This window comes from Sphaerodactylus townsendi, linkage group LG04 (genome assembly GCF_021028975.2).
Source record: "Sphaerodactylus townsendi isolate TG3544 linkage group LG04, MPM_Stown_v2.3, whole genome shotgun sequence".
In the NCBI taxonomy this organism is placed as follows: domain Eukaryota; kingdom Metazoa; phylum Chordata; class Lepidosauria; order Squamata; family Sphaerodactylidae; genus Sphaerodactylus; species Sphaerodactylus townsendi.
The window spans coordinates 32,637,518-32,660,699 of record NC_059428.1 but is presented as its reverse complement, the minus strand read 5'-3'; the positions used below and the strand labels follow the sequence as shown (position 1 = coordinate 32,660,699).

At 43.5% G+C, this 23,182-nt stretch overlaps 1 protein-coding gene across 1 annotated transcript in view; it reads right to left on the bottom strand.

Moving 5' to 3' along the window:
* Positions 1 to 23,182, bottom strand: part of B3GLCT (beta 3-glucosyltransferase) — an 81,175-nt gene that overhangs the window by 34,831 nt on the left and 23,162 nt on the right. The window contains exons 5-6 of the mRNA XM_048494044.1: positions 1,432 to 1,508; positions 499 to 610 (exon numbers count right to left, since the gene is read on the bottom strand). Of these exons, the coding sequence (XP_048350001.1) occupies positions 499 to 610; positions 1,432 to 1,508 (189 nt within the window). The remainder of the gene's footprint in view (positions 1 to 498; positions 611 to 1,431; positions 1,509 to 23,182) is intronic.

The window sequence follows — 23,182 nt, the reverse complement described above, 5'->3', positions numbered from 1 at the left end:
CAGCAGGTAGAAATTAGTGAAAGAAGGGGACAGGTGGATATCCCTGGGGAAGGAATCCTATAATTTTGGCACCACAACCCAGACAGCCTTCTCTCAAGTTGCTAGCCATCTAACTTTAGAAAGCAGCGGCACAGTCCCTAAGGTATGTTGGCCCAAACCATAAAGGTCAGTGAAAGTCAACAACTGGACTCCACAGTAAAGGACTCCACCGGTGCATAACTTCCTGAAGGCTTCAGTATGTAAGGTGAAAGAATGGAAAGAAAATGGGAAGGAAAACTGGGAGCAAATCACTCCTGGGAACAAAAGCTGATTTAGATGACTCAAGAGAATAGATTAAAAAAACCAAAACCCTCCCCCATGCAGTTTCCCCAATCAATTTAGTACTTTTAAGTGGGGAGAAAACATTGGGAGGTCTAACTATGGATCTACAGCATCTCAGTTGTTTGAAAAGTCCTCAAAGTATACATCCGACATAAATAACCAATGACTATTTTTCACCTTAGATTTGTCATATCTTCTAAGTGTTTCCAGCAGTCTTACAATATGTATTCTTGTATCTTCTTCACAGAAAAAAATCCATGAGGAGTTTCTGCTGTATGAAGCAGAAAAGCTGACGGAAGAAAGAGTCTGATTTATTGTTTAGGAAGGAAATGAGTATCTTAGATGAAAGAATAAAGGATTTTTAAATATACTAATTGAAAGGCTTATTCAAGCAACCAGAAGGAACATGGAAAATGTAACGCAGCTGGCTGTGAGGCCAAGCAGCCATCACTCTCACACTGTGTGGCCAGACTATTTATTAGCCCAGGTAAAGAAAGAGTTACTCCCTTCATCACAAGCTACCAACTAATGTGGCAACCTGATGGATTGATCAGAAAACCCTCTTGGCTCCATGGCAACGTATCACTGCTAACAAATGCACTTTGCAACCAAGGACAGTTTCTTGTTATATGAACTGCCCTTAGCTATGCCGCTAAAAGTGGACACATGAAACACCAAAGATTATGAATCTTTCGTGCAATATCTTTTTCCATTTCCTTGCAGAATACAGCCTTAGAACAATTAATGCATGCAAAGACATCACAAAAGCAATCACAGTATCATGTCACAGTACCCACCACTCTATAGAAAAGTGCCTTTAAAAGAAAAGTGCACAAATCCAACCTTAATCATCTGATTAGAATAGACCCCTTAAAACACATTCGCAGATTTCTCGAAGAGATAGAAGTTATACGGCTGTTAAAAACTCACTCCCTTCTCCTTCCAAACAAGATCCAATTCTTAGGGGGAAAAAACTGTGTGAGAAAAATTGGACATACATAGGCAGGGCACTGGGACAGAACCGGCAAACCTGGGCTCAGAAAAACAAGAGAATAATGGGACGTGAGCTAAAAGCACTACTCCATAACAACATCGGGGCTGCACACTTACTCATGCATTAGTGGCAGAATGGTCCATGCACCCTCATGCCTTTCCAACAGATGAATAAGCAGGACTGTAGGTGTTTCCTTTAAGAAAAAAAACAAAAGCATTTCTATAACCCACAGACGATGGGTCAATTTTGGTTTTAGCTTTTCTACTTTGTTACCCCTATTTCTGAAGAACCCTTTCAAACGTACAAGTGATGCATAATCAAAGTTATTAGTATATTTTTAACAACAGTTCTTGTGAGAACAATATGGTTAGGCGATCTAGTCTTACTGCAATGAAACAAGTATGGACTTAACATGAGAAAGTTTGTTGTCAAACAAGGCTTTTTTTTTATAACTCATTTCGTTTTATTCCATATCCAAGGTATTGACAATAGAGTGTACCTAAAATGCAGACTGCAGATAAAAGTCATTCTTAAAGCACAAACATGTATCAGTTGCTGGTCCCAAACAACCATTCTTGGAACTCGGTATCACAGAAGTCTTGGTTGAATTAATATGTAATTCATATATTTTCAAGAATAACACATTCCAATTAAAGAAGACAATTGGAAGCAGAGGCGTAGCAAGGGGGAAAAGTGCCCAGTGCACCGGTGCGTCCTCCGCCCTGGAACGCCCCCTTCCCATCCCAGAACACCCACACACACCCTCGCCACACCCCCACAGGGGCGCGGGCCCAGTGCGTCGTACCCACCCCCCCCGGAACTACACCTCTGATTGGAAGTAAAATAGTAGATGGAATAGAGTTAAACAATTGTGAACACCTGTACATGAATATAAGTTCAATTCAAACTCATTTTCTTCCATTTGTTTCTGAAAAATCAGCAGCCTTATGGTTTTGTTTTCTGCATTTAAGCTGATTCTTTGGCATTCGACCTATAAAGCAACCCTAATGAAATCTCTAATGAAATTTCATTAGGTATGTCAAAATGGTTTTGTTCAATATATTAAGAAGCTGAACAAGACCAAGCTGATCCATATTGCTTATAACAGCATCCAATTACAACATAATCCCACACATATTGCTTCCAACTAACTCTATACAGCCTGGGTCCACTGAAGTTAGTGGTTACTGGAGGATTCCTGTGAAGCACTGGGGAGAGTATACTCACAAACAAGCATACATACAGTGGAAACTTGGTTTTCATTGCCTTCGGTTTTCATCAGTTTCGGTTTTCATCGATTTTTTCAGTGAAAAAATTGTCTCGGTTTTCATCGATTTGCCTCAGTTTTCATTGATTTGCAGTAAGGTGCAGGGGTTTGTGGAGAAAAATCACCCGGACAAAGCTGTTGCAGGCCGTGTCCTCAACTTGTTTAATGACAATGTCTTGCCCCATTTCAGACAAATCTTAAAGAGGCGTCAAAAACAGACCTCTTTGGACAGCTTTCTGGTGCGACATTGGTCCACTGGCTCTGAAGCTGGTCCTAGTGTTATTGTTCATTTCTGTTTTCAGCATTAAGCACTATGTTTATTCACCAAAAATGTGGTTTTGGTATGTTTTTTGGAGTGCCTAGAACAGATTAATTGGATTTGCATTGATTCCTATGGAAAAGTTTGCCTCGGTTTTCATCGATTCTTTTCGGACGGATTACCAACGAAAACCGAGGTTCCACTGTATTGTGATTATGTTGGTCTACAGTCTGGTTCAATAACAGCCAATTATGTGAAAGTGTGTTGATTTTCTGCAATGTAGGTTTTGCCCGACGTAAGAGTCTATCCAGTAAGTCCACACGGACTAAGCTCGGCTATACTATATCAACACCAATAAATGCCTTTTTGGTTGTTTAGATAATATTGTCACAGCAGTAAAGCTGGAAATGTGCATAATGTGTTTTTATTCAAGTGGTCCTTTCAGAAGGTTCTTCCGACAGACATCAAAGCCAAAAATGCAAAAAGGTCAAATCAGTTGTACAACAGCAGCAATGACGGAAAAGCTTTTGTCAAGTAAAAAAGAATGTAGCTGTGAACAGTCCCAAGTATTTTCATTCTATTCCTCTTTCTGCTGGCGAAAAAAAGTACCTTTGAGTGTATAATGAATGGCTATTCAGAATCCATTTTCTAACATACAGAAAATACTGGGGAAAACAGAGCTAAAATATCAGGACTATCCAAATCTGTATTTTCCCATGAGCCTTGGTTGATTAAAAGGCACATGCTGAGGATATTTATGGAATGTTCCAAAATTTAAATACTGTTTCAGAACTTTGCTGGGTGTGTAGCCCAAGGACTGTGCTAACCACACATTTCGAATGGATGAAAAACTAACTATGAACATTAGAAGAAGTCTGTGCAATCTGTTTAAAAGCCTTGCTGGAAGCCTGAAATTGCAGCGTAATCATCCTGCATTAGGACAGTGGCTCTCAAGTTCTGAGCTGAACCCAAAAGTCCGTTGCAGCTCTCTCAGAGGTGGGCTGCATGGCCAGGAAAGAGGAGGAACAGCACAAACAGGGAGCCTTGACAGAAAATATGGATTTGTCTCTCCTTACTGTGCAAACTGTACTACATAGTGCTTACTAAGCTTGAGAAATACTGAAAAAAATCAGTAAAATTTGAATCCGGCTTTATTTGGCTTTAAAATCATTGTTAAAGCCCAAAACCAAATATCTGATTCAATAAACCCATATATTTTTGGATTTTCCAAAAAAAAAAATCTGAAAACATTTGGGTCCCTTTGAATTTTTTTTGGTGTTTTTATGGTTTTCGGCCTGTAGCGGGCACATTTTTAAGCTAGTGGCACCAAACTTGCTGGGTATCTTCAGGAGACTCTCTGGATGATACCACCCAGGTTTGGTGAAATTTGGTTCAGGGGCCCCAAGTTTATGAACCCCCAAAAGGGGTGCCCCCATCTCTCATTTCCAATGGGAGCTAATAGGAGATGGGGGCTACCCCTTTGAGGGTCCATAACATTGCACCCCCTGAACCAAACTTCACCAAACCTGTGGAAGCTTGCTGGGTGATCTTGTGCTAATCACATATATACAGCCTCACCTTCCAGGCAGTGGTGGGATTCAAATATTTTAACAACTGGTGCGGCCCCCCCCAATTTTCCACCCCAACCCCCCTGGCTGACTGCTCTCCCCCACCTTCTCACACTGCCCCCCCACTTCCACCTCGGGGCGGAGAGGAGAGCTGAGTCGAGCCAGAGCCCTCTGCTACACACACACACACACACACACACACACACACACACACTCACTCCAGTGTTTCCCGACTTGGCAAGTCTCCTCCATGCCCCAGGAGCCCAGGGCTGGGAAGAGAGTCAAGCCTAGCCAAAGCCCTCTGCTCCACACACACACACACACACACACACAAGCACGCACGCACGCACGCGCACACACACACACACACACACACACACACCACACACACCCCCAGCGCTTCCCAGCTTGGCTTAACCGGGTCGAACCAGCTGAATCCCACCACTGCTTCCAGGGTTGGTCTGAGATTAAAATGGACAAAGGAAGAACAACATCAGTTGCTTTGAGTTCCTACTGGGGACAAAGGTCAAGTATAAATGAAATAAATAAATCTGTGACCTCCAAGACCCTAACCCTTAGCCACGGTGTACCATCTTTACATACACACAAAATCATCTGCTGCTAGTAAGTGATGATTTTCCTTTTTATTTCAATAAATCAAGTGGAAGATTTAATATTAGACAGACAGTTATTGTCAGGGTAACTGGTGAGATGGGACAGTGGAAATTAATGCACAGGCTCTCTGAGGACAGCTCCAAACAAGATAAATTAAAGGTTTAAATTGGAAAAAAGCTTCAGTTGGTTGACAATACATTTAATAAAAGTAAAAAAAACAAACCCACAACCACTCTGTCAGCAATGTGTGTGTTTTTAACTGATGTATGAATTCTATATTCACATTAGAGAAACAGAAAGTTCCATGTACGTACCTTTCAACAGTTTTTAAACTGGGATATTTATTCCATTTATTTCATTAGCAATCCTATCAATCATGTACACTTTTGTTTCCTCTCATAAAAAATATCAATTACTTCCATTATCAGTGGAAAATTTTCATTATAATCAATGAAAGAAAAATATCTATTTATAGCTGAGAGGGCATGCAAGCATGGCTCTCTGCCAAACATTTCCCTGCAAGTATAGAAGGACATGTTTCTTAGCAATCTTTTAAAGAACAAAAATGGAAAACAACATGAGCGAAAGCTTCCAATGAATGCTTTGATTTTCTTTGAAAAGAACTGATGGAAACCTGGGCATGGCTGTATGCCTCATTTATACACTCCATCATAGTGAGCAAAAGGGGAAGGAAGGTACACAACCTCAGGTTAATAAGAGACAATATGCACTGTATGGTGCATATTGTCATTTACACACTTGGCATCACAAATCTTCCTTTCTGTTTTGCTATTATGATGCCTAGGATTTCAGTTGCTGAAACATTATCTGATTGCTTTTGTATTTCAATATATTTTCTGGAAGAAAATTTTGCTATCTGTAATGCAGTTGGCATATTTATGTATTTATTATTATTCTCTCTTGCTCCTCCTCAGTAAGAGTGCAAAGTGACTTAAATGAGTTCTTTGATATCCACACATTCAAAGAACTTATGTGGTCAAGTTGGCATAGTTTCAGCATAGTAGGTGCATTACGTTGACCAAGAATTAGGAAAAGTGATATTATTGAGGGCACAACATTATCATTAGTTAAATCTGGAAATGCTCTTGCACCCAACTTATTTATGGAAAAACAGGGTGCAACTATTGATTAAAATGCTTTGTTTAAAATACTTCTGGCTCAGAAAGTGCCCTCACTTTAAAAGATTTTGCTCATCTAGGTACTCTGATCCACCTTTTTTGTAAGCTCCAGGCAAAATTATTACACTCTTCTTGGGGCTGCCCTTGAAGAGTACGTAGAAGCTTCAGTTAGCACAAAATGAAGCTGCTGGGCTGTTTACGTGACTTAGTTGCTATGTATATAAGCACCAATCTTGAAGCATTTGCAGTGTGTTCTGATTACTTGAATGTTCAATTCAATTAGGTGGTTCTTATCTTAAAGTCCTTCTTGGCCTGGGATCTACGTATCTGAAACAATCTCCTCCAAGGATCAACACCATCATCACTCTTTGAGGGAGTTCCTCTGTTCTGCCTCTGCTCAACCCCAGGATTTTTCATCCTGTCCCTATACCATGAAATGGTCTGCCAGAGGTTATTTGGAAAGCATCAACATTGATATCTAAAATTATATTGCAAAGAGCTAAACATTTAACAAATTAATGCAGAGGCATGCTAGCAGAAAATGGTGCCTGGGGCCATTTCCTGACCCCTGGCGTCCCCCCACGCCCAGCCCCACTTATCCCCCACGCTCCCCTTCCTGGCCCCACTTGCAGCAGCCCGGCTCCCTATAAGCTGCCAGGGGGGCGGGAGTCCAGCCTGGGCAGGGAGCAGAACTTGAGCCCCCACCGGCCTCCTGCAAACTTTCCCTGCTCCTGGGACCAGGCCGGTGGCCTCCGCACCTGCCTCCTCCCACCTCTAACGCTGTACAGCATGGAGTGACCAGCAGTGCTAGAGGAGGGAAGAGGAGGGCATGGAGGCTGCCAAGCCGGTGCTGAGAGCAGAAAAGTTCCACCGGGCCAGAGCAGGAGGATGGTGGGGGCTTAAGTGCCATAGGGAGTCGGGCTGCCGTAAGTTGAGCTGGGTGGTGGTGGGGATGCATCGGCGGAGTTGTGTGGGGGGCGATTTTGTGTCCCCCTCACATGATCACGAGTGGCACCCGGGGACATGTGACCGCCACTGGATCAATGTAACACTAAGCCTTCTCTGGGTACACAGGAAATATAAACATTTTTTAAAAAAAACCTGCCTTCTTTCCATTTCCCAGATCTTTCATTTAGTTTTAGCTTAGTTATATTGGATTTATATCCTGCTTTCCCCACAAGTGGACTCACAATGGTTACCTATCTATCATATAAATACAGTCTACAGACCCTACAAAATTTAAAATCCGTTAAGAACACATAAGATGGCACCTCAGGTGGAATGAATAGCAGGTCTCCTCTTAGATGTTACGGAGGACAGAAGAAAAGAGGGGAAAGGAAAGGAAGGGGAGGGAGGTGTGTGTGTGTGACATTTTTGGATGTTTTTCATCACATTGTACAAAATGCAAAGGATACAATTACATTAATGATTCCATACTGAATGAGAAGCAGAATAAGGGGAAACAGAAGTTCCCTTGCATGAATGGAATAATATCTGTTCTAATAAATTAAAGTATGCTAAATATTATATATCAAATTTTGCAACTTGCTGGGCTTTAATATATGAAAGTCTTACATCCGTGAAAACTATATAAGGTTATCAGCTCTGTGCTTTTTCGGTAGAGACAGAATTCCAATAGAGTATAGTTCCGACAATGGACTGCATATTAAAAACCAGCAAAACAGAAATACATTTAGTTCTTCAAATTATAATCTGAATTTAAATGAACAACATAATTACAGGCATGCTGCCAAATTGTCTACACAGCCTGCAGCAAATACCAAGCAATAAGTAGAATTTATAGTGATCCAATCATTTTATACTTTTGGTCACTTGGCTTTAATCCAATGATAAATTATTCTGAAGAGATAATAGAGTATGAGACTAAGCCCAAGCTGCCAAAGTCAAAATGTGTTTTCAAAGCCTAGGACACAAAACACAAATAGAAGTGTAGCTGATTTTACTATCTTTATTGTAAGTTTTCCTAAACAGAAAGACAGATAAGAAATAAGTTCTTTCTTCAAATTTCATATAAATAGATTCTCCCTGATACATTTTGGTTTCTTGTGCATTTGCTTGTGAAAATATCATCACCCAAATTCAAGTCTAGTAGCACCTTAGAGACCAACAAGATTTTTGGGGCATCAGTGTTTGAGAGCAGAGGTGTAGCAAGGGGGAAAAGTGCCCAGTGCACGGGTGCGTCCTCCGCCCTCACCCCGCAACGCCCCCACCACGCCCCGGAATGCTCCCCGGATGCCCTCACCACACCCCCACAGGCACACGCCCCTGGTGCGTCACGCAACACCCCCCCGCCGCCCCCTTGGAGCTACACCTCTGTTTGAGGTTCCTTTGCCAGTTTCTTGAAAAGCCTGGTGAACAATGGATGATATGAAAAGAGCAGATGCACAACACAAATGCATCTAATTATTATGGAGTTGGTCATGAAATTCCCAACCAAAAATATACATGGAAACAGCCAGTTTGGGTCATTTATATTATTTCCCAGAATGATAACACAAAGCCAAGACTCTTCGGTATTGCTAAAGCCCTATCTAGAAACAATCCACAATATGTTCTTGAATTTTTTTGATTCTTCTGATTTCCTGAGCAACTGTCGTTCTCCCTTCCAATCAAATCCTTACAAAGAAGGCGTGTAGAATGTTTTCAGCTAATCACTTTTGGAGACAAGCTGCAAAGTACCACAGTTCCCTTTCCCTCCATTCTTTGTGGGGGAAGACCTCTTTTGTTCTGTGTATGTACTATGACTGGACAAATAGAGAGCTGGGGGCATCTAGCTCAGGGGCCAATAGAATTTGGCCCCCGGACCCAATTGTTTGAAATTTGAGGATTCTTTATTGGACAGAAATCACTCACTCCAATGCAATTTTGGTGTAATTTGGTTGAAAAGTTGCCTTTTCAGCCCACTGCTCCTCGAAAAGTCCCCTATAAAGAATAAGGAAAGTGCAAATACAATCAAAGGCGTAGCTAGGGAAAATGGAGCCTGGTGCAAAATCTGAGTTTTGCTGTCCACCCCTCCTGTTCGTTTGTGTTTTTTGTATTTTTTAGTGTTTTTTCAGTTTTCAGGGTTAGGGTCAGCCAGAAAATGTCCTGCTAAGCTGCTGTTTGACCACCATTTTAGCAGAGTAAAGTGTGGCTGTGCAGAAAGTCACCTACTTTGGGGTCTGTAAAATCAAACCCCTTTGCTCAATCTGCTTGAAAATTCAGGAGGTCTTTAGATTGCAGGGAAGATGGAGTTCAGTGCAAATTTGGTGCCGTTAACTTTATAAATCACTGTCCCAGACTCTCATATACATTCCTCATTAATATTAATGCCCCCAAACTCCGGAAACCACATGGATTTGAATTCCAAACCAGTGATTTCCTACCTAAAAATAAGCAATCACAGTTAAATTCCCCTCCCAAAGCCCAAATCTGAAATTATAATGCATTTTTTTCTCTGTGCACACCCCTACTGAAAATGCATAATACATAAACTGCATGTTACATGTAAGAGAATTATAATGCAATCCCTCTGCAAACTATTTCACTCTCAGCCCACAGAAATCAGCTACACAAATAACTTACACAGCCCATAAAAGTGTCCAATCAATTCAGCTACAATGGTGATGCAAATAACACAATACGGGGATGTACTGTTGTGATTCTAATATAAAGAATGACTACCACACTATCTCTCTCTCTCTCTCTCTCTCTCTCTCTCTCTCTCTCTCTCTCTCTCTCTCTCTCTCAGAGATATTTTGGCTATAAACAATATATATATATATTGGTTGGTAGTGGTTGGTAGTGCTGATATATTGTTTATAGCCAAAATATCTCTGAGATACAGTACAGACAGGACATCCAAAGTACCAAAACAGCAGTTGTACCACTCAATGGCCAATTCTGCCCATAAAACAAATTGTGCACAACATAGTGGCAAGTCATCTGCAACCCCTGGCATAAATATACAGCAGCACTGTGTCTTCAAAGGCCATGACAGTGCACTGGCACAGGAATTAATGTGTCCTACTTGAAACAATGTTGCTGGTGTCGCACAAGATGACAAAATCCAGCTGTTATTTAAGAGATTTTGGTCAGTCTTTGTGTTTCAAAGTGCTCGATACATCTAACAATCTCTACATTTGTTCTTAAAATCAATCAATACCTCTCAAAAATCTCTATGTAAAACCCTTAGCAGAAATTATCTGTAGTGTGGAAACTGGGTATGATCAATAGGCATATGAAGAAGAAGAAGAAGAAGAAGAAGAAGAAGAAGAAGAAGAAGAAGAACTCCCCCCCTCCGCCAAAACCTAATTCTCCAAAGCGCCAGTGGGAATCACCTTCCTCTGCTGGAAGCTCGTGCAGCCCGCCTCGAGAGTTCCTTGGGAAAGGAGAGCGAGACTGGGAATGGGTGGTGAAGATGGGCGATCTGAGATCGAGGTGACAGCCAGTCCCAACTGGGAGAGGAGAACAGTGCATGGAATGTCAGTAAGAGCAGCTCCACCTCGGGTAAGTGGCGAAATGGCGTCAGCCAGTTATTGGTTTTCTAGGAAAAATGGACTGTGAAAGAAAAAGCGAGAGAAAAGAAATCATTGTGAGTTGTTTTCTGGTTTATCTTGAGGGGTGGAAAAAATGACCAGGTTTTGTGATCGACCAAACCTGAAAGGGTGTTTAGCCCCCTCAGCCGAATGGCGCCAAGTGGAGAGTGCTACTTTGATGGCCGCAGTCTCTTTATCCTCCCACAGTCCAGTTGAGTTCAGCGCAATTTCTTTGATAAATAGCCTGGAACCAGCCTACCATCTTTATTTTTTTTTCTGCGCAACAGGGCTGCCCCAAGCTTTGTCGAGGCATCCCGTGAACCACAAGCCCGGGAGATCTGGGTCAGGGTGCTTTAGGATGGAGTTAAATTGGTAAGCAGACTTAAAGAGCTGAAAGGCTGCTTGACATTCTCGAGACCAGAAGGGCCGGGCGGCGGACGAGAGTGGATCTTACCCTTAGTGCGTAAAGAGGAGTCTGTGAGAGGAGAGTCAGCTCAGCGGGTGGGGTATAAAGTCCACGATGAAATTAGCAAAAACCCAAGAAAGATTGGAGTTCTTTGCGGTTGGTGGGGGGCGACCATTGGGACAGCGTCAATTTTAGCAGGATCCATTTTTAAGCCTGGATCCGGTAACCCAAATAGTCCAATGGAGGTCTTCAATTAAGAACAACACATTTGCGATTTGGCAAAGAGAGTTGAGCAAAGCGTTTTCAATACTTCGAACCAATGCTCTTCTATGGTTTGTGAATAAAATTAAAGCGTCATCAGTATACCACAACTCCCTTGTACAATAAATCATGGAACTTAGATTTGATAGGGCCATAAAAGCCCGGGGGCCCCACTTAACCGAATGGCATTATTAAGTATTCAAACTGTCAAACTTTGTATTAGCGCGGTCAAGTGTTTATAGCCTTCAGCAATTCTGACCCTGTAGTAGCTTCTCTCAAGTCTAATTTGAAATAAAGATAAGCCCTTTGCCCAGTGCATCTAAAGGTCATGATCAAAGAGCAAAGGATATTTATTGGACAGGGAGACTGCATTGAGACACTACGATAATCTAATGCAAAGCCCGTAAAGAGCCACATCTTTCTTTACAAACAAAAGCGGGGAGCAGCGTGTGTGTGTGTGTTTGGTAGCCCGCCCATTATGAACCCTTGGCGAGGTTCTTGTCAAAGGCAGAAGTTCCTTCTCCCTCCCATTAGGACTCACTCTTGTTAGATTCTGCTTTGGGCGGATTCAGCCCCTGGCTGTATACTTGATTTTGCAGTCAGTGTCTCTGGGGTGGCAACTGATGCATTCTTGCTCTGAAAGAGCTCTGGCTAGATCTTGATGCGCCGATTGGGATGCCAATAGAATCAGGAACATTGCTGATGAAGCCAGGGAGGGTGTCAGGAGAGGTTGAGTTCCCAATTCGTATGTTCACCGCCAGGAGGGTCAGTGAATTCTAAGATCCGTTCTTTCCGATGAACTTTGGTTCATGCTTAACAATAACCATGGCATGCCCAAAACTATGGAGTGTTTGTACCAGAAGCAAAATAAAACTAATTTTCTCCCAATGGTGGCGCGGAGGAGAACGGTTGTGTTTGAACTGGGCGGTCCTTCGTTCGAGGGCTGCGTCCATTTAGGTGAATGGTATGGGGCTTAGCCAGAGTTGGTCAGCAGACCTAAGCTCCTCTGCCACCTGGGGACGCGACTAAGCAATGGGCAGCCAGAATCACAAGGGCGAGGCGCTATAATCGCGAGTATGTTTGGCGGGGTTGGCCAGAAGCGGCGGACAGTATGGGGCTGCCTTCGCTCCACGGCGTCAGAATTGGGACCCATATCCGTAGGGCTGAAGAAGGCAAACAACTGCTTCCCCTCCTCTGGAGTGCCTTGATTGTACGCCTTAGAGAAACCGTCGGAGGAGGCCGACTAACGTGGTGGCTTGGCAGATGGGGTCGCGGCGTGACTGGAAGCGGTTGGTTTTGTTTCTTGGACAGTTGGCTAGAATGGCCTGGTCCTCACGCGGTAAGGCACAATCAGTCGGCAGTATCAGAGGTGAAGTGTCTGGTGAAGGCTGGGCTTATGAGCGAGGCATACCTGGGATTTAACTGGATCAATCCCAGCAACAGTCGCGAAGGAACCAGTTAAAAACGTTTCCGCGCCGAGCTTGCCGTCAGCATCTGAGAAGTATTAAGCATTTCATGCGCGTTCAGGCCACTCAGGAGAGTCGAGCAGCAGCGCGCCGCGAAATTCAGGCAAATTCTGCAAGCGGGCGGTTGCCCTGCTGGATAGTTTTGATGGATGCGGATAGCCTCATTTTGACGCCGAGATCTTGGAAAGCGGCGGCTCTTAAAGGCTTGGAGGAATCACGGGCGTCACGAGAATCTTCATCTTGCAAATCCAAAGGGTCACAAACCAGTGCGGCTGCTGCCCCATCAGGACTGAGCCGATGTCATGGCAAATTATCCAGACGGTATAAATCATCATAGTCACTCCATGCTTTGGGCATGAGTTACCGTAGTAGGGAAGCTTGACGGTCCCATCAAAGCGGGCAGGTATCCGAGGGGCCTATAGTAACCCTTTCCCGCGGCTCTTAGGCGGCAGGCGGCCGGTTGCGGAATTGAGCAGGTTGAAGACGCGGTTGCACAGGGGCGGAGATGCGATATCATCCACGGTGCGGCTGGCGTTTTAAGGTGGCAGGACAACCCGTTGCCCCTCTGGCGGCAGTATCAGTAACAGCATAGACTCCAACTTGGGGCTTCCTGGTCTGCTGCCTCCTCAGTTCCCTCTGCTTGCCAGTAGCTCTCTCTCCGCTTCGCGGGTCAATGCATCACCGAATTAATACTTTTGGGAGCTGCTTTTCTGCGTCCGTTCCAATTTGTAGTTAAATCCCGTTTAATAGCTGCAGTAAAGCTCGCGCTGCGTCGCGGGGCCTGAAGCGGCGTTACGCTGTAAACCAGTCTGGAGTATTTCCCAGGACCTTATCATGTGGACTGACAGGTTCTCGCGCCAGCCAATACCGTTGGAGGCGCATCTTTGTACGGTCCAACTTCGAGTTGGAACTAGCTTCGCGTTATGTTCGGTCCTCTGCGGAGTTTTGGCTCTTGCTGCAACTGTTACCCGTTCCTCCTCCATAGCTTCGTTCAGGTCCATGCTTCTTAGGCATCTGATGAAGCCCTTCTCATCCCAGTTTTCTTTCAATGGGGAGAGGAGACAGATCGGCTGGGAGTGCAGGCTTTCCGGACTCTTCGTCGTCTGGAAGCGAGACGCCGGAACCGCAGTAGCCACGGTGGCTCCCGGGGCACCATCAGGTGCAGCCGCTGACCAGGATCAGAAGTCCACGATGGAAGGCAATCCTGACACCCCTCCAATCAGAGTTTTAGTCCAGTGTCGCCGGACGGACCCAATGCGCGGTTCTTTAGGAGCATCACCAAAATCACCCGAGTCCGGAATGGATTCAATGGACTCCTGGGTTTGCCGCATGAAAGGTGGTCAGGCCGTCTCCTCCATGACAGGTTGCATCTGGGTTTGTAATCCATCACAGCGGGTAGAGATCGATCCGCGGAAACCGATCCACCAGACAGCAAAGCGACTCATGTAAAGAGTCCCCATGTGGTGCGATGCGTCGCGTCCCTCGTTCCAGCCGGATAAAGACTTCGTGCTGTCACGAGGGCGGAAAGAGTCACCAGCGAAGACCCGTTCTCCGCCCGGTTCCTCAGATCCAGAAGGAAGGTGGAGCCCTCTTTGGGGGCTACCGCACCTTCATAGTAATATTCAACCTCTCCATGCGAGAACACCAGAGGTCACTGCACTAGGGATATAGATGAATTTAGGATTCCTGCCACAATGTAAGATTCCATAGAAGCAGAAATAAAGGCTCTTTGGTGAAAAGACCGTTTATTCAGACATCTTAAGCTCAGAGGCCACCGCCAGTGGCAGGGAATGACACTTCCTTGAGCACAGGTTATATCTATTCATCCCATCCCCTCCTGCTTCCATGGAGCGGAACCTCATCATCGAATGAAGTCTCCGCCGATGAAGCTTCAGCCCATCGCCGGGCACAATGGAGATATGTACTCCAAAAGGTTGGCCGGCTGCCCTTACCATCAGCACCGGTGAGAGAACCCTTTACACAAAGCTGCAAAGTACCACCGAGTTCCCTTTCCCTCATTCTTTGTGGGAAGACCTCTTTGTTCTGTGTACTATGACTGGACAAATAGAGGCTGGGGCATCTAGCTCAGGAGCCAATAGGAATTTGGCCCCGGACTAGTGTTTGAAATTTGAGGATTCTTTATTGGACGAAATCCTACTCCTCCAATGCAATTTTGGGTGTAAATTTGGTTGAAAAGTTGCCTTTTCAGCCCACTGCTCACTCGAAAAGTCCCTATAAAGAATAAGGAAAGTGCAAATGCAATCAAAGTAGCTAGGAAAATGGAGCCTGAGGAGGAATTGCAAAATCTGGAGTTTTTGCTGTCCCCCTCCTGTTAGTTTGTGTTTTTTTTGTATTTTGTGTTTTCAGTTTCAGGGTTAGGTCAGCCAGAAAATGTCCTGCTAAGCTGCTGTTTTGACCACCATTTGTAGAGTAAAAGTGTGGCTGTGCAGAAAGTCACCTACTTTGGGGTCTGTAAAAGTCAAACCCCTTTGCTCAATCTGTGAAAATTCAGGTCTTTGGGTGCAGAGGGAGAGATGGAGTTCAGTCTGGTGGGGTACGTTAACTTTATAAATCCTGCCCCAGACTCTCATATACATTCCTCGTGTAAAATGCCCCAGCTCGGAAACCACATGGATTTGGTAGAGCTGTGATTTCCTACCTAAAATAAACAATCACGAGTTAGAAATTCCCTCCCAAAGCCCAAATCTGAAATTATAATGCATTTTCTCTGTACACCTACCGAAATGCATAATGCCGACTTCATGTAACAAAGAAGATTATAATGCAATCCCTCTTCTGGAAGCTATTTCACTCTCAGCCCACCAGAAATCCAGCTACACAAATGGCTTGTAAAGTGTCCAATCAATTCCAGCTACAATGGGAGTGATGCAAAATAACAATCACCGAGGGATGTATGTGGTCTAATATAAGAATGGCTACCACACTATCTCTCTCTCTCTCTCTCTCTCTCTCTCTCTCTCTCTCTCTCTCTCTCTCTCTCTCAGAGATATTTTGGCTATAAACAATATATCTATACATTGGTTGGTAGTGGTTAGTGATGCTGATATATTGTTTACAACCAAAATATCTCTGAGAGATACAAGTGCTGAATAGGACATCCAAAGTACCAAACAGCAGTTGTACCTCAATGGTAATTCTGCCCATAAAACCGATTATTGCACAACATAGTGGCAAGTCTACAACCCTGGCATAAATGCAGCAGCACTGTGTCTTCAAAGGCCATGACAAATTGCACTGGCTTTTAAAGGAATTAATGAAATGATAAGAACAATGTTGCTGGTGTGCAGCACAAGATGACAAAATCAGCTGTTATTTTAAGAGATTTTTTGGTCCAGTCTTTAATGTTTCAAAAAGTGCTACGATACATCTAACGCAATCTACATTTGTTCTTAAAATCCAATCAATACCTCTCAAAATCTCTGTAAATAAAACCATAGCAGAAATTATCTGTAGTTTGGAAACTGGGTATGATCAATAGGCATATGAAGAAGAAGAAGAAGAAGAAGAAGAAGAAGAAGAAGAAGAAGAAGAAGAAGAAGAAGAAGAAGAAGAAGAAGAAGAAGAAGAAGAAGAAGAAGAAGAAGAGTTTGGATTTATATCCCCCTTTTCTCTCCTGTAGGAGACTCAAAGGGGCTTACAATCTCCTTTCCCTTCCCCCCTCACAACAAACACCCTATGAGGTAGGTGGGGCTGAGAGAGCTCAGAAGAACTGTGACTAGCCAAGGTCACCCAGCTCCCCAGATAAGCCTTCACAGCTCAAGCGGCAGAGCAGGGAATCAAACCCGGTTCCTCCAGATTAGAATGCACCTGCTCTTAACCACTACGCCGCTGCTCCTGATGACACCCAGCTTTATATCTCTCTACTCAAATCTCCTGGTAATTTGGAAGAGGTCATGAGCTACTGCCTGACTGCTGGAGTTAAGAAGACTAAGAGTGAACAAATGGAAACTACATCGCAGTAACAGAGATAATGCTGGTTGGTAGTGCTGATAACTGGCCTTCAATCGCAATTGCAGTGCACATAAATGTAAACGTAGAGGAGCTATAGAACTGCCACTTGCATATTGGTGAATCTCACTTCCAAGCCCTGGACAATCTTACACAGAGGTTTCCTGCAGGTAGATATTGAAGAGCAAGGGAGACAAAACTGATAGCTTGGGAAGCCAATATAATTTATAACATGAGGAGAGAACTACTGTGAATCAACTACACCTACTAGAATCAGCCCAGCTAGGAGCAGACCCAATAGAGAATGTTGTGTCCAGCTCCTAAATCTGTCATATATTCCATCAGGATAACACAGCTGGTGGGGCTAAAAGTCAGTAAGAGATACAGAAGGATCAACAGGATTACAGTCCCTCATCTTCCCTTATGTAAAGACCATCCATTAAGGTGACCAAAGGCATTCTGGTCCATAACTAGCCTGACAAACTGGATCGGGGCAGGGAGTGGCTGAATAGTACAGCATCTGCTTTGCATGCAGAAGTTCCCAGGTTCAATCACTGGAGCCATGCTGGCAGGGGCTAATGGGATTTGTAGTCCATGAACATCTGGAGGGCCTAGAGAAAAGGATCAGTCAGTAGGTGATGGAAATGCCTCTACCAGAGTCCCTGGAGAGCCACTGTCAGCCAGGAGACAATACTGACATTGACAGCCCAAAAGTCTGATTCAACATTAGTCACGTGACTGGTGCATGTGTCATGTGACTGGAATACTGCAGTGGCTTTCACAGACCACTGTGCCAGTATTCCTTCTGCAAAGAGAATCTGCCCACTCACATACTAGTCTCATGTTCCTTAAAATTATAAATCATACTCATCAATTACTCTATGAGTAGTTCACTTCTTAAAATGTGTGAACAGTAATAGATAAGAGAGACTAGCAAAACATGAATTGGGGAAATTCTTCTCTTGAACAGGAAGTTCCCACTTGTTTCCAAGGAACCTATGCAGGACACCATTTCTGTGGACTGTGCCCTGTGGGACATGATCCTTGGGGAACCTTGCACAAGTGTAAAAGATGCAGAAGATGACTGTAGAGACTTGCGCCACTCTAATTTATTTCAGTGTGTCACATGGGCAATACATTATTTATCATTTAAATAAAAGACGTTCCCTCTCAGTAAACAGATGCTTTTAGAAGTACAATTTTTGCCTCATATTTTTTCCTCCTCTATTAAACTACGCTGTTTATATCAATTAACATCTCCAAATACTAGCTGGAAATAGGATCTCTTTTTAAAATACTGCTTCAAACCCAAATAAATGGGAACCAATTGCAATGAAAATTGGCTCGCAGAAAAAAATCAACAAGCTACTAGGAAGACAGATGGAAACTATATAAAATAACACATAATTATGCTTTTGGCAACATAATAAACCAAAACTGGAAAGCTTAGTAGGACAGATCATAAAATCTAACTCAAAGGAAACATTAACCTGACATACTTGTTCCTATACTGGACATCGCTTGCAGTAGTTTTTAATATTTGTCATTAGTTTCCCCCTTCCCCTAAATCACTATTACATACATAATATTTCATTTCCTGCATGGTGTCCAGGCTGACATTTCAATTTCAGAACAACCTTTTCAGGTAGGCTTTTGTAGAGATTTACCCACAAGCAACTAAAAGGCTGAACAAGATGTGAACCCTGGTTTCTGAAATCTAGCCCCAGCGCTATACTGACCGAATTACTTCTAAGTAATAAAAATTATAATCTCACTAATAGTTGCCTGCTTATCCAACAATATCATCCCCATTAGAGATTTCAGAAGCATTAATCTGTTAGAAAGTAATATAGCAATCTGTTATATTTAGTTATGAATCAACATGTAATACTTACAGGTTCCCATAGCCCAAGGATGCAAACATCTGCCTCTCTAAAGCCTTAGTATTCTGTCTTCATCTCAAACAATGGTAAAGAAAATAATGCATGAACAGAAAATGGAGAGAAAATTGTTGGCATGACTTTTCTGAAAAATCATCTGCTTTTCAACATGAAGCCAGAAAGGTTGTGATCTTCTTGTATTTTCAAGAGACTGCAAACGCTATTAACGTTCGTATGATTGGCATGCCACTTTATTATGCATTTTCTAGCCTTTGATCCATTGGCAACTCAACAAGGGTCTCCATGTATTTTTTCCAATATGACGGGAGAGTGAGCAGGATCACATGTCACAGCTCTGCTCCAAGACATGCCTCATCAAGGCATTTTGAACCTGATCCTTTGTCATACCCAAATGTCCATGCATCCGACTCAAAAAGCAAAGCACACATTTCAAATTAAAGGCAATCATGGAAGTGAAGAAAATAATTTAAAAAGCAGATACGAACTCACTAACTTTTTCATATGGGTTCAGCCTTTAAAAATTTTTTTTACAGTTATCCTTTACTGTGGCCGAAGTATCACAATATGTACCATACTCATGAAAACCGAACAAGCTAAATATGCTTTGAAGGGATTACTGTCAGGAATCGACTCTATTCTCAACAACATTCCCTCAGGGAGGGTTAAACCAGTGGTTCTCAACCTTCCTAATGCCGCGACCCTTTAATACAGTTCCTCATGTTGTGGTGACCCCCAACCCTAACATTTATCCATTTTACAGATGGAGAACACTGATGAAGGGAGTCTTAGCCGACCCCTGTGAAAGGGTCATTCGACCCCCCAAGGGGGTCCTGATCCCCAGGTTGAGAACCACTGGGTTAAACTGTCTGTACTGCTGAAAGACCAAGAGGGCAAGTAGCCACCACACCTGTCCTAGCTACCAAAATACCTCATAAAACAAAAAGAATAAGTTGGCATCTACACAGCAGAATTGTTGGCCATCAAAGTAAAATGAAAGTAGGGGAACCCTCAAGTATCACCAAACCAACCCAGCCCATTGATAAGGACATTAACATCCGATCCACGCAGGATGATCCATCACACCCATTATTCACACCCTCTCCTTTATCAATACACTAAATCCATTCAACAATTGTCCCACCTTGGAATGTCATGTATTTTCCTCCTAACCTCCCTGCCAGATTTTGATGGCAGCTACCTTCGATTGCCCAGTCAAAATCAAATTTCATATCTTGGACTAATCCCAACCATGAGAAAGTAGGCTCTGACGTCTAGCTAAGGGACCCTTCCCCATACAATATAATTCCAAGCTGGTGGGAAGTGAGTCAGGCTTTCTCACTACCTCAATACATCTGCAACTGCTTCACAGGCCCCTCTTCTCCCTCCATCTCTCTGCTGCCTTGGTCTTCTGCTACACAGACTTTCAGCAATATTCCACTTCCTGCCATGCTTGGATCATACAGCATCACCTATTCAAGTGTTCTCTCTTTCTTCTCCTTGTCTCTTCTCTCTCTTCCCTACTCTATCCTCACAGTGTGCGTATGTGTGGGCATTGGGAAAGAAAAGGTGGTTTATTCGTAGTCTTAAAGGTTTGTTGTTTTGGTTTCCTCCTAATAGAGTATGCTCGACTACTAGTAAATATATCTATCATTGAATCGGTTGGTCCCTGTTCCTTTGGGAATACTGCTCTAGAATAAAACCTCCATATAGCTAAACAAAAGATCCCCTGTTTACCTTCCTGGATCCTTTCACAGCTAATTCCCCTCTCTCTGGGTCTACTTTGGGTAACAACCTAGAAAGGTTCACAGCACAGAGAGTATTTGACTGGGGTCTCCCAGATCCTATGCCAGTGGTGGCGAACCTTTGGCACTCCAGATGTTATGGACTACAATTCCCATCAGCCCCTGCCAGCATAGCCAATTGGACATGCTGGCAGAGGCTGATGGGAATTGTAGTCCATAACATCTGGAGTGCCAAAGGTTCGCCACCACTGTCCTATGCCAACACTAAATCACTACATAAAACTGACTCTCTTCATGAAATTTTTGGGAATAGGTTGTCACTTGACAGTATCTGACCAATTGGTCAGAGTACCAATCTTATTTTAAGATAGTTAATAGGAAAAAACAAACAAACCCTGAATAGACACCATAAGCTTCTCAGACTACAACTGGCATGACAAAGTTTTCCTCCCAGAGACAGTAACAATGAGAACCTGCAAAGGCAAACAAGTAGTTGAGGAGAGGGCAGACCTACTAAATTAATATTGTACAATCCTGCTACTTGCATCCACTTTAGTGTACCAGATGCCTTTAGTGAGCACCTGAGGAAAGGGGTTCAGATCTCCATTCTGACATGAATGTTAACAGTCAGACTCACTTGTACCCAAGTCACAAAGCTGCTGGGAGACTAAGCTGTGGAGAGGAGAAACATTTATGCCATGCTGAATTTCTTAAGACAAATAGAAATGCAACATATATGTGTATAAAACAGGCAGTCATTACAATGTTAATCACAGAACACAGCAGACATAAGCAAATTCTGCTATTATACTTAATACATCTTCATTTTGGGATAACTGATGCTCCAGAACCATTTGCATAGAATTTGTACAAAAATTGCAAAGCAAAAAAATTACATTTTAACAAAGTACATAATACTGACATCTAGTGGTAACCTAGTAAATGTTAAATTATTAACTTAGGTGAGACAGTAAATGCATGGTGACATTTAAAGAGCAGATTTTGTGATAAAAGCTGAAAAAACTCATCCGCTGCCTGCCTGCAATCTCTTTCTCCAGATTAGATGCTTCCCCTATTGATCCCCAAATTAACATTCCCTTCCACCCAAATCTCTAGGCCAGGGCACAAAATTCAAGCACAGTGGCTCTGTCAAAGATGAGCTGTCATTTCTGTAGCTGTCAAACAGAGCGTCTGCCTGCACATCACAAGTATTTGGATCCCATAGTTGTTCTGTGCATCACTAACACATAGGATTTCTAGTCTGATATTATTTTTCTGCTACAACAAGAAAAACCTTGTGACAGGTAACTAGGATCACAGTCTGAAATGCCATTAAGGTATTTCAGTTGGACCCACATTTTGTTGAAACTTTCCAATATCCATCTTAGAATGGACGTTTTTAAAACTTGGAATAAACTCAGTCCTGCCTCTGTTCACTATAGCAGTAATGGGCAATAAAGGGCCAAACTAGAAGACCCCACACATACAACCCCCTCCTAGATACTTTGTAATTCACATAACAATCAAGCTTTTAATAACTGGACTTTAAAACTGTGAATTAATAAGCAGCAAAGAATATTCAAAATTCTGACTCATTAACACGGAAGCATGTTGCCCATGTTTTATAATAAGCCAGTTTGAGTTTGATACATGTAGACATGGCTTACAAATAATTCAAAGAAATTTACTTTCTGGGGGCCATATTTCTCAGCGGTGCTTTTAAGGTAGATCTGCTGTGATGAAATGGCCAGCAGTTTCCCACTCTGCTAGCACCTGTTTTTGTGTACATAGCAGATCGCTATCCTACAAGCTACCTCTGCCTCTTTTCTGCTGACACCTCTCCGAGATTTTCTCTGAACTGAACATCTCAAAATGCAGCATCAGCTTGACCAAAGCTCATAGAAGTGGCAGCCTGGAGACAAATCGTTTCCTGCCCAGAACTGGGTAAGTGGGAAATAAGCGTGAGAGATTAGAAAGCTATTCCAAACCAAAGCAATTCATTATTAAAACAAAACCACAGAATATCCACTGCAACTCTCACCTCCGTTCTCCTCTTTCATTTGGTGGAATCTGGTAAATGCTTGAGAGCCTTTTCCAGCACTCAGGCCAAAAGGGTTGTGTACCCTTGATTCTCAACTAATTCTGACAGCTCTCAACACTCTAAATCAGGGGTAGGGAACCTTTAACACTCAAAGAGCCATTTGGACCCATTTTCCACAGGAAAAGAAAACACTTGGAGCCGCAAATAATTTTTGACATTTAAAATAAAGATAACACTGTATAACACTGCAGGGCGGGCAAGGATGGGGCCGCTGGGAAAGCACCCGCCCCGCTCGAATGGGGTGGGCAAGAGGGGAAGCCCATGGCACTGCCCAGCCGGCCACAGGCAATTGGTGCGCCCGGCCACAGGGCGGGCAAGGATGAAGCCAGTGGCTCAGCCTTGCCGTCCGCCGGGAAAGTGCCCACCCCACTCCAACGGGGTGGGTGAGAGGGGAAGCCTGCGGCGCAGCCCAGCCGTCTGCAGGCAGTTGGTGCGCCCGCCCTCCTGCCTGTAGGGCAGGCAAGGATGAAGCCAGTGGCTCAGCTCGTGGAGCCGCAGTGCAAGGGCAGAAGAGCCGCATGCGGCTCTCGAGCTGCAGGTTCCCTACCCCTGCTCTAAATGGTTCACTGTAACCGTTTCTGGTTTATACTAACTTTTAACATAAACTCTTCTTTTCTTTCAGCCTGCCTAATCTC